General features: G+C 39.0%; 2 protein-coding genes across 2 annotated transcripts in view; one reads left to right on the top strand and one right to left on the bottom strand.

Moving 5' to 3' along the window:
* Positions 1-7,140, top strand: part of LOC126981896 (calaxin-like) — a 9,529-nt gene extending 2,389 nt beyond the window's left edge. Inside the window, exons 4-6 of the mRNA XM_050833528.1 lie at positions 985-1,116; positions 2,165-2,289; positions 2,938-7,140. Coding sequence (XP_050689485.1) covers positions 985-1,116; positions 2,165-2,289; positions 2,938-3,000 — 320 coding nt within the window. The 3' untranslated portion in view covers positions 3,001-7,140. The remainder of the gene's footprint in view (positions 1-984; positions 1,117-2,164; positions 2,290-2,937) is intronic.
* Positions 7,141-8,588: 1,448 nt separating this feature from the next.
* Positions 8,589-12,500, bottom strand: part of LOC126981635 (ornithine decarboxylase antizyme 1-like) — a 4,384-nt gene continuing 472 nt past the window's right edge. Inside the window, exons 2-4 of the mRNA XM_050833073.1 lie at positions 11,634-11,796; positions 10,345-10,585; positions 8,589-9,318 (exon numbers count right to left, since the gene is read on the bottom strand). Of these exons, the coding sequence (XP_050689030.1) occupies positions 9,209-9,318; positions 10,345-10,585; positions 11,634-11,796 (514 nt within the window). The 3' untranslated portion in view covers positions 8,589-9,208. The remainder of the gene's footprint in view (positions 9,319-10,344; positions 10,586-11,633; positions 11,797-12,500) is intronic.

The raw sequence follows: 12,500 nt of genomic DNA, 5'->3' as shown, positions 1-12,500 counted from the left end.
TCCGTGTGTGTGTGTGTGTGTGTGTGTGTGTGTGTGTGTGTGTGTGTGTGTGTAGCCTAATATATTTTTTTTTCTCGCATCGCTACACACACATACATCGCCCATCCATCACCCAGACACACACACACACATTGTCTTCCTCGTAATTATAACACGCGTAAATCACTCATCTTTCTCTTCCTCATTCTCTTTTTTTTTTTTTAACTAGGTTGTCACTCCTCTTCCTCTTCCTCTTCCTCGTAGTATTCCATCCCCATTCACCCTTATCATTATTTTTCCTTCTCATTTTCTTTTTCTTACTATTTTTAACTTTCTTTTCCTCCTCTTCGCTTACTATTCCTTCCCTTCTCCTCCTCTTTCTCTTCTTCCTGTTCTTTTTATCGCTTTATTTCACTTCCTATTCGTTCAGCATTCACAGTTTTTATTTTTCTTCTCATTTTCTTTTTCCTACTTTTTTCACCTTTTCCTTCTCTTCTCTTGCTATTCCTTCCCTTTTCCTCCTCTTTCTCTTCTTCCTGTTCTTTTTATCGCCTTATTTCACTTCCTATTCGTTCAGCATTCACGGTTATCTATATTTTCCCTCTCTCTTCCTTCTATTCTTTTCTTCCTCCTCTTTTAGCTTCCCATTTCATTGGTTAAATTTACGTATGGCACAATGAAATACTACTACCACCACCACGACTACTACTACTACTATTACTACTACAACAACTACTACTACTTTTTCTCATTTAACATCCCATTTCATTGGTTAAATTTACGTATGGCACAATGAAATACTACTACCACCACCACTACTACTACAACTACTACTACTACTACTACTACTACTACTATTACTACTAAAACAACTACTACTACTACTACTGCTACTACTTCTACACATTTAACATCCCATTTCATTGGTTAAATTTACGTATGGCACAATGAAATACTACTACCACCACCACTACTACTACTACTACTACTACTACTACTCCCCAGACTGTTTCAGCGTGTACGACCACAACAGCGATGGTATGGTGTCTCGTGACGAAATGTTCCACCACCTCAAGAGTACAGTGGTCAACCTCCCGCCGGGCGAAGAGCTGGACGAGGTAGCGAAGGACCTTGTGGGTAGGTGTTTGTTGGGGTGGGTGGGACAGGATAGGGGTTTGGGTGAGGATGGGGTGAGGTTGAGATGGAGGTGTAAGGGTGCGAGTGAGGTTTTTATGGGGTTTGAGAGCGTGGGAAAATGAAATGGTTGGAATATGTGGGTGTGTGTATTGGTTGTGGGGGGTTGTGATGGGGGTTAAGAGAGAAAAAGTGCAGGAGCAGTAAGTACCGGGCTTTTTTTTCTTTTTTTCATTATGGTTTTCTATTTTTTTACGACCTTACAGTCTCCTCTGCTGTAAAAAAAAAAAAAAGAAAAGGCAAATTGCGTGGTTGTGTGTGTGTGGGGGGGGGGGGGGGTGAGTGAGCAGAACAGATGGAAGCAAGTTATGGAGATGATTTGATTTTTTTTTTTATTTGCAAGAAAATATTACCCTAAGGCGGCCTAAGCTATGCGAATTTAATGATACCAAACAATACATAGGTTCTCTCTCTCCCTCTCTCTCTCTCTCTCTCTCAAGAAAATATTACCCTAAGGCGGCCTAAGCTATGCGAATTTAATGATACCAAACAATACATAGGTTCTCTCTCTCCCTCTCTCTCTCTCAAGAAAATATTATCCTAAGGCGGCCTAAGCTATGCGAATTTAATGATACCAAACAATACATAGGTTCTCCCTCTCTCTCTCTCAAGAAAATATTACCCTAAGGCGTCCTAAGCTATGCGAATTTAATGATACCAAACAATACATAGTCTCTCTCTCCCTCTCTCTCTCTCAAGAAAATATTACCCTAAGGCGGCCTAAGCTATGCGAATTTAATGATACCAAACAATACATAGGTTCTCTCTCTCTCTCTCTCTCTCTCAGTGTAACACGATTGACTCCTTCAAAAATAAGCTCGACCGTCACTTCCTTCAACTTAATATCAACTAGAGTAGAAATGCAACGTTTTGGAGTCTTCTGATTAATGTAAAATCACTTAGGTTTAAGGACAGACCACCAAGTCCGGACCATGGGGTCTGTGTGGTCTGATTTTCTATGTAAATCTATGTAAATCTCTCTCTCTCTCAGACCTCGTGGTTCGTAAGCTGGACCAGGACCACGACGGGCGGGTCAGCTTCAGCGACTACGCCACCGCCGTCAGGGAGGAGCCGCTTCTCATGGAGGTGTTCGGCCCGGTGCTTCCAGACACACAGGTACACACACACAGAAGAACTCCCTCCTCTCACCCACGTACATAAGGACACACGAACATGCACATAAAAACTCCCTCCACACACACACAAGCACATAAGGACTTCCCCTCTCTCTCTCTCACACACACACACACACAATTAAAGGTTAGATCTGTTAGATTTACATACTAAAGGAAGAAAGCAAAATCTTAATCCACCAAATCCATCTGGCGCCGCGTGGAGGGCATTTTTTATCCACAAATACAAATACGATAATGTTCGCAATTTCTTTTAGTTGTTTTGTATGTTTATTGTATCACGTGGTTTGACCCTCATCCAACACCCTATTTCCTCATCACCATTTAGTTTTCCATCCCAAGAACACGTAATGACCCTGACAAACTCTAAAGCAATATAACAAACCAAGATAAAGCCGGAAGTCACTTTTTTGGTCAACATTGCTTCTTATCATCCCATCATCCTTCCTACTAATTCCTCGATCTCTCCCTCCCACCCTTTCTGTTTCCTCATATATACTTACACCACACATATATACAAACAGACAAGACATATAGACAGTCACACAGATCCTTTCACCCAACACACGTGGTTTGCTCCTCATCCTTACCTCTCATATCAGCTGATCCCCGCCTTCTTCTCCCCCTGCAGGAGCGCGAGCACTTCCTCAACACCTTCCTGGACCAGTACGGCCTCAGAGCACAGCAGCTATAGGCGCAGGGACACAGAAATAGGTGAAAATAAGGGGAGGACTGGCACGAGTGGGTCCTCCTCCCCTGTTGCTTCGGTTCGGGGTTCGTCTGCTCGGCTTTTTATTCTTTGTCTCGTTTTCTGCTTCATTTTTTTTTATTACGTGTGTTTTTAATCAATCAATGTTTTTCCTTCAGATTTCAATGATTTTTAGTGCATTTCTTTGGTCTGATTTGGTTTGTCAGGCTTTTTTTTTATTCTTTCCCTCCTTTTCTTTAATATTTAACTGGTAGAAGCTTTTTATTTTTATTTATTTTTTATTTTTTATTTATTTATTACGTTTTTCCTTCAGATTTCAATGATTTTTAGTGCATTTCTTTGGTCTTATTTGGTTTGTCAGGCTTTTTTATTCTTTCCCTCCTTTTCTTTAATATTTAACTAGTAGAAGCTTTATTACGTTTTTTTCCTTCAGATTTCAATGTTTTCAGTGCATTTCTTTGGTCTTATTTGGTTTGTCAGGCTTTTTTATTCTTTCCCTCCTTTTCTTTAATATTTAAATTGTAGAAGCTTTATTACGTTTTTCCTTCAGATTTCAATGATTTTTAGTGCATTTCTTTGGTCTTATTTGGTTTGTCAGGCTTTTTTATTCTTTCCCTCCTTTTCTTTAATATTTAAATTGTAGAAGCTTTATTACGTTTTTCCTTCAGATTTCAAAGATTTTTAGCGCATTTCTTTGGTCTTATTTGGTTTGTCAGGCTTTCTTATTCTTTCCCTCCTTTTTTTATATTTTACTTGTAGAAGCTTTATTACGTTTTTCCTTCAGATTTCAAAGATTTTTAGCGTCCATTTCTTTGGTCTTATTTGGTTGTCAGGCTTTTAATTCTCTCTCCTTTTCTGCTTCTCTTTTTTACTTGAAGCTTTACTGCGTTTTAGTTTTTCCTTCAGATTTCAATGATCTTTAGCGTCTATTACTCTGCTCTTATTTGGTCTTTCCAGTTAATACAGTCCATATCCTATACATATTTTGAATTTCTATTGTATATTTGCCTTTTTATCCTATATTTTGAGTTTCTATTGTATATTTGCCCTTTTCTATTTTGCTTGATTTGATTTGAGGCATCTTCCTTCCTTCCAGCAATGTTCTCTCGAGGGGTAATTTATTAATATTATCCACAGAGCAACATTTCGTCACCCAAGTTCACATATTTGACAAGACTTTCGTAGGAGTTGTGGGCATTTCCCGCAGCGGTTTTATGACCCTGGTGGTAGTTTGACCCTTCTTCTGTACCGTGAACCTAAAGAAACACTCATTAGAACCCTATTGATCCCCTCTGTGACCTTTAGAAATAGCTGATGTGAGAAGAGGTTTTATGACCCTGGTGGTAGATTGACCCTTCTTCTGTACCGTGAACCTCAAGAAACACTCATTAGAACCCTACTGACCCCCTCTTTGACCTTTAGAAATAGTTGATGTGAGAATCGAAAGCGTCTTATACCAACCACTAACTCAAGACCATGGAGTGCTTATCAACACCCTGGTATTGGTAAAGATGGGAAATCAGAGGAAATGCTTCTTTTTATTAAGTTGTAAATATATTTGAAAAGTACCTCAAATAATGGTGGTGTGAAGTGATACAAAGGAAAAACATACAGCTGACTGGAGATACGTATATATAACAGACCCTCAGGAAAGTTGTATTAATTACTCGATAAAAAGGAAGGGTTTATAAAATCGCTACCAAAGAATATGTCCATCCAGTGCCGTGCCTCTCATGAAAACACCTGAATACCAACACTATATACTTTTGCCCCACTGGGAGGCGAGTGCTAGGGTGCGAGTTTGCATAAAAAGATACACAATACAGGCCTCTCTTTTTAACCTTTCAGCCGTTACATTTAGGCTCACCAAAACTAGAAATAATGATATAGAAAATAATGTCGGATCCACTATTTCAGGCTCTTATTGAAACTCCTACAAATATTGGTAAAGAAAATCATATCGGAGTCACTATTTTAAGCTCTTATCGAAACTCCTACAAATATTGGTAAAGAAAATCATGTCAGAGTCACTATTTTAAGCTCTTATTGAACCTCCTACAAATAATGGAAAAGAAAATCACGGAGCCATTTTTGAGCTCGTATCAAAACTCCTACAAATAATGGTAAAGAAAATCACGTTGGAGCCATTGTTCTACGCTTATCAAAACTCCTATAAATAAACGTAAGGAAAAATCAACTTACCCATTATTTTAAGCTCTTATCAAAACTCCTACAGATAATGGTAAAGAAAATCACGTTGGAGCCATTGTTCTACCCTTATCAAAACTCCTATAAATAAACGTAAGGAAAAATCAACTTACCCATTATTTTAAGCTCTTATCAAAACTCCTACAAATAATGGTAAAGAAAATCACGTTGGAGCCATTGTTTTCCGCTCTTATCAAAACAAATAAACAAAGAAAAATCGACTTGACATTATTTTATGCTCTTATCAAAACTCCTATAAATAAACGTAAAGAAAAATCAACTTAGACATCACTTTATGCTCTTATCAAAACTCCTATGAATGATCGTAAGGAAAAATCACCTAAGAGCCATTATTTTAAGCTCTTAACGAAACTTCTACAAATAAAAATGAGGGAAAAAAAAAAGCTTTCTGCCATACTTTTTCTTATCAAAACTCCTACAAATAAGAGTGAGGAAAAACACCTTTACTAGTTCAGGTTCTTATCAAAAGTAAAAGAAAGGAAAAAACACCCTAGATGGAGAAAAATAAATCTTAGGGTTCATTAATCAGATTTTACTTACTGGAGCTGACTAAAAGAGGAGTTTAAGAGAATTATTTATTAACCGAAGGATAAAAACTAAGTGTGACAGTAATGAATGTGTCGCTTCATCCTCCGAAATGAAGCCTCGGTGAATGTGTCGTGTTGTCGTGTGAAAAGAAAAAAAAATTAGAACAGAGTGAATAGTGAAAAAACAACCCTTGGCAACTCTACAGAACCAACATTTGCAAGGAGGAAAACTCAAACCGAGTCCTAAGTGTTGAATTAAAACTAAACTAACTCCCTACCGTTTATACATTGCAGGAACCCCGAAGAAGACAAGGAAACAACAGAAGACAATCAGGAGGAAAAAAACGAGAGAACGAAAGAGAATTTATACCTGGAATGATTATAATTTTTTTTGGTCTGTTTTTTATGTAGTTTCCCATTTTTTTAACTTTTTTTGTTGCATTTTTTGTTTTTTCTCCGTACTCATACGTGTCCGTTTAGCATACAGGGCAGAGGGAGGGGAGGCGGGGGAAGAGGGGCAGCAGCAGCAACCTGACTGGCATAGGGGTGTGTAGGGCCTGCAGCAAGATAAAAATTCCAACGCACATCCAAGAAAATAAATAAATAAAAAATGTGCCTGTTTCCGATGCATTAAGTTCACTGTCATACCCTTGGAGTGCTTTCAATTTCTGCCGAGTGACCAATTTTCAAAGTTACACATATGTGGCAGACAGCTGGTGGCAGAACTGTTGATACATGAAAAGAATAAAAAATCGATCTTTGAAAAACCCCCAAAATCGTCTACTGTTATCAAAGTCGCTGTGAATGATTCGCCAGTGTGTGAACGTGAAAAAGTTATGCAGAATATGTTAAGTGCAGAAATGAGGTGAAGTTACACATAACAAAGTGGCAAGATGAATCATAACTTTACACGGAAATGAGGCGACAAGAAGCTATATTTTCAAAGACGTGAAAATTCCCAAAGACATGAAAATAAAGTCGCTGAGAACGGTGAAGATGAGAAATGAAAGATGTGTAGTAACAACAAAATTCATTCATCAGAGGCTCTTCTTTGACAGACGTGGTATTATGAGTCATAATATTTACACAAAAATGAGACAACAAGACTTGCAGTCGTGAAAAAATGAAGTCACTGAGAATGTGGATGAGAAATGAGTCGCGAAGGAACGGCAAAAATCATTCAGCAGTCGACCTTCTTTTACAGAAGAGTAAGAATACAGAGACTTGAGTGCAGGTTAGTGGACACCATCTCTTTGCTAAATGACTGTGCTGTCACCTGTCACTCTGCATTGCTTCCCTTTGAATGGCAAGGCAGGTCAGGGCTCGGCAAGAATAATAAATGAATAACTGATTAAAAAGCTGGCACTTAGAAGAAATTCATAAATCAACATTACCCACATTATAAAAATCATGTCATGTTGGTTGGGTCAAATTCATTTATAGTGTATTTCAGCTTTTACTAAAGAAATAGATTAGCGTTAAGTTTTTTAAATCATCCCAAACCTTTTTACTGGCAACACACATTACTTGATAGTTTGTTTTGGCTTTGCTTACCTATTATTTACACATTCTTTTATTATTCATTTAGGCTTCGTTTATCTCTTATGACTAATGCTTTTTTTCTTACTACAGAATGTTAGTTTTATGTTTGCTCTTATTTCTGCAGGCTTTTGTTTGCGCTTGTGAAAGAAGTTGCGATTAGGAGCCTGCCACCCCTCCCCTCCCCAAGCTGCCAGGGTTGGTGCTGCCCCCCCCTTGACCCCCCACCCCCCACACCTCCAGTCTATGCAGGGACTCCAACACACGAGTCGCTGGAGCACACAGACACCCCAAACACCGTGGAGGGAAACGCAATGATGAAAAAAATACCAGAAAAAAAATACAAAAAAATTGACTTCATATGATTATAAGATGAAAAATAAACACAATGAAGGATGAAAAAATAAAGCACCATTAATATATGACAAATTATATAAAAAAAGACAAAAGAAAAACAGTGCTGCAAAACCAATGAGAACATATGATATCACTAGATGGAAAAGCCAATAAAATATGAAATCAAATAAATAAATGAATAAAATGTGCAAAACAAATGATGAAAAATGCCATTAACTCACAAAAAAAAAAAAGTCTGGTACCTCTAGATGAAAAAAAAAGGTAAATGCAAAATATACGAAGAAAAAAAATCCAAAAAACAAAGACTTAGGATGGTAGCGCTAAATGGGAAAAACACCGCATGGGAAAAACAATAAAAATACATTTCATCTGTTGGGGAAATCTTTGTAATAATAATAATAATAATCTAAGAAGACACCGTGAAATGAAAATACTGGAGGAAGGAAAGGTAAGAATCGTTAGCTCTACATCTTCGTGGTAAAAATTGCTCGTCTGGAAAATCGTGATCAAACCAGAGAATGACAAAAATATAGATATAGACTTAATCTGCGGACAACTGCCTAACATTAGTGTCGCGTCAACTTTAGGAAAACCGTGTACATAAGCTCCTTGCTCCTTCATAACGGGCAAACTTGACTTAAATTCTACTTTTGGCTTGACAGACAAACTCAATACACATGTCCTTGAATACATAACACACAGACCCAATGACACTTACTCTAAGAATCACCAACAACAGAAAATAAAGTGGCGTTTTGAATTTCCAAGCGATATGTGTTACTGTGTTAAACCCCCCCCACAGAAAAAAGGCTAAAAATATATACTTATACTTCTGAGTGTGTACCAGGAATACAAGATGAAGGATAGTTACTCAATGGTAAAGTTACTGACGGCAAAAATGAGGGAAATGATAGAGAAATCCACAATGAGGGGACTAATGATTGCTTGATGTTGAGACTGTTACAAAATCCTTACTCAAGACTTCATAAAATTCACTATTATTTATAACAATATATCACACAATCATAGTAATAATATCAATAATAATAATGAAGAGAAATACAATAATAAATCTGGTGAGAGAAGGAATAACTTGTAATGATAATGAGTAAATTTGACTTGAAATAAAATAATAAATCAACTCAAAAGAGAAATAATACCACTAATAATAATGATGAAGAACAGACTAGTAATACAATATAATGATTCAGGCGAGAAGGAATAATTTGAGGTGAAAATGACCGAGTTAATCTTGACTTCAAATAAAATAACGTCAATTCAGAAGAGTTATAATAATGAGGAAGAATAAACTAACATTACAGCAATAATGATTCTTGCGAGAGACTTGAAATGACAATGAGTAAATCTTGACTTTCAAAAATAATAAAAAGTCCACCTGGAAGAAGAGAAGGTTTCGTTAGGTCAGGTCAGGTCAGGCTAGGCTAGGGGGGAGTATGGGGTTATTAGTGTAGTCCAGCGTACAGAGGGCGGCCGGCGGGTGTTCTGCGGGCGGCCCGAGGGTGTTGCGTGGCCGGGCGGTGTTAGTCGATATGATACACCATGTAGAGGTGGTCGCCGGCAGCCGGGGCCAGAGGGTGTCCGGGTGGCAGTGCCTCGAAGCCCAGGAACATGAAGGTGCGCAGTAACATAGCTGGGGGAGGGGACGGGAGTTGGGTTAGGTTATGCTAGGTTGTAGTATGCTTGATTATGCTATGCTAGGTTTGTTTATACTTGGTTAAATTATGTTATGTTAGGTTGGTTTATGCTGGGTTAAATTATGTTATCTTAGGTTGGTTTATACTTGGTTAAATTATGTTATGTTAGGTTGGCTCACGCTGGGTTAAATTGTTGTTAGGTAGGCTTATGCTGGGTTAAATTGTGCTATATTAGGTTGGCTTGGGTTAAGTTATGTTATGTTAGGTTGGTTTATGCTGGGTTAAATTATGTTATGTTAGGTTGGCTTATGCCGGGTTAAGTTATGCTATGCTACATTGGCTTGGGTTAAATTATGTTATGTTAGGTAGGCTTATGCTGGGTTAAATTATGTTATGCTAGGTTGCCTTATGCTGGGTTGAATTATGTTATGCTAGGTTGGCTTAGGTCAGGCTAGGGTGTGAATAATGGGAGGTTAGATTAGGTTAGGATGGGAAATGATGAGAAGTTAGATTAGGTTATGGTGTGGAATGACAAAAGGTTATTTATTAATTTTTACACATAAATGACAAAAAGACCTGCTGGCCTTGGTGGTTAAATTAGGTTGCCTTATGGTAGGCTAGGTTGTGGTATGATGAGATTGGGTCATGTTACGATAGGCTAGGCAAGGCATAATGAGAGGCTAGGTTAGGTTGGGTTAGGCTAGGATAGGTCTATTGAGAGACATGGTTAACCCGGTAGCAGCGACGGGCCAAATTTGTGGCTTTACTGTGTAGCAGCGACGGGCCAAATTTGTGCCATGATATGAACCCCCAAAAATAGAGGATACATAATCTGATCACAAATGCTTTGATACATATAATGAAATGGTTTGTGTGAGGGGTGATTTTTTCTCATTTTTCTCGCTTGGAGGGACCATTAAGAAACATGATCTCCGCTGCTACCGTGTTAAATGTCAGTGTGGTGGAATGACATGCGAGGTTATGGAGGCACTACCAATCACCCAGCCTGGCCAAACACTCACCCCTGTCACTGCGGTCCTTCTTGAAGCAGACCAGGACGTGGGAGCAGCCCAGCACCTCCTCGGCGTACTCCAGCAGAGACACGAAGGCCTCCTTGCTGCCCTCCGGGAGGTGCACCAGCCACAGGTAGAGGCGGCGGCCCACAACCACGGTCTCCCACACCACACTTGTCTGCTCCGCCACCTGGAACTCAAAGCTCAGGCGCACGCACCCACTCTGAGCTGCCGACACCACTTCAGTACCCTGAGGGGGAGGCAGCGGAGGACTGGTTAGGATCAGGCTTGTGTATTTTCTTATGGAAATGGAAGCAGCTTAACCCCTTGACCGCGGATTTCCTACATGAGGACATCACCAAGCTACAGGAGGGGAACAAAAAGTGGCTGCTCCAATTCAATGAAGAAAAATGTAAAGTAATGCACCTTGGGAGTGGATATCCACATACCAATACCACATGGGAAACACTCCACTATCCACCACAGAGGCAGGGAAAGACCTGGGACTATATGCTACCAGGCTACCAGTGAAGGCCAAATCCGTGCCAATTGCAGCGGATGGGTTAAGGGCCAAAAATAAACAAATAACAATAGTAAAAAAGCCTGCTAACTGTTGGTCCTGTTAAAGGCGATAGCATTGAGTGGTCAAAAGATGGACTCATCTTCATTATGTAAAGAGTATATTTGAGGTTTTGTTCTTTTAGCTTCTGTTTTTCATTACAATTAATACTACCATCATGATTGATTGTATTTTTTTTGTATATATGCTTAGATTAAAAGAGTATTATGATATTTGTTCTTTTACAACTACTATCATGATTGTGAGGAACTAGTATTTCTTCAACAAATAATTACCTAAATAGATGTACGACTTTCTATATGATAAATTACACATACGATTTATCAAGTTAACCCGGTAGCAGCGATGAGCCAAATTTGTGGCTTCACCGTGTAGCAGCGATGAGCCAAATTTGTGGCTTCACCGTGTAGCAGTGACGGGCCAAATTTGTGCCATGATATTTAACCCCCAAAATAGATGATACATAATCTGATCACAAATGCTTTGATATATATATTGAAACTGTTTGTGTGAGGGGTGATTTCTTCTCATTTTTCTCGCTTGGAGGGACCATTAAGAAACATGACCCCCGCTGGTACTGGGTTCACTGAAAAATTACTGATGAGAAAAATATCAAGTAAATTCCCAAATAAAACAACACATATATTTCTTCCTACACAGCACCAAACAAGACACAACACAACACAAACAATAACAAGTATCCGAAACACCGACTCACCAGCACAGGTTTGGTCCGAGTGCTGGCCACAGGGGGCTCTGAAGGTTTCCCCACGCCGCTGCCCTCTGTGCTACTGGACACACTGGCGGCATGGGGGGCATCAAACCCACCACCGAGGCCCTGCACCCAGGTGAATCGAAAAGTGGCGCAGGCCCCCGGTACTCATGCTACTAGACTCCATACTGGAAAGACGAGAAAGGCGAGGGTTAGTTATGAGGTTTGTTATTATTTATTAGTTAGTTATGTAAGTTAGTTATGATATTGGAAAGTTGGAAAGTTTCGTTTAGTCGGCGCAACATCTGTGGTCATATGCCAGAGAGATAAAAGGGGAAGGAATTATAGGAGAAGGGAACAGATCCCAGGAGACGGGACACAACCCCCATTTAATTTATGATGTTGGAGGGAGTGGAGGTTAAGGAGGTTGGGTTTGGTTAGCTTGGAGGTAATGACATGGGAAGAATAAGAAATACAAGGACGAAAAAGAACAGAACAGAATAAAAGAATGATAGGAAGGAGGAAAAAAAAGGAGAAGAGGGAGAGAAGAAGAAAAAGGACGAAAACGAAGAGGGATTAAATAAACAGAACAGGAAAAAAGAAAGGTAAATAGGATGAATAGAAGAGATTACGGAGAAAGAACGAAGAAGGGAGATAAAGAGAACAGAAATAAAGATACGGGGAAGAAATGAGAGAGAGAGAGAGAGAGAGAAAGAGAGAGAATGGGAAGGTTAGGTATGAGGGAGGATTGGAGGAAACTGTCGAGTGTTAGAACATCTTAAAAATACATAAATCAGCTGGTAAAATATCATCAGGTTGAATCAAAAGAATAAAAAAATATAAGCTATCAAAAAGGTAGAGAAATCACAGCCA

The sequence above is a fragment of the Eriocheir sinensis genome, chromosome 49, assembly GCF_024679095.1.
Source record: "Eriocheir sinensis breed Jianghai 21 chromosome 49, ASM2467909v1, whole genome shotgun sequence".
NCBI lineage: Eukaryota > Metazoa > Arthropoda > Malacostraca > Decapoda > Varunidae > Eriocheir > Eriocheir sinensis.
The sequence above is the reverse complement of the archived record's forward strand: the minus strand, read 5'-3'. Positions and strand labels throughout refer to the sequence as shown.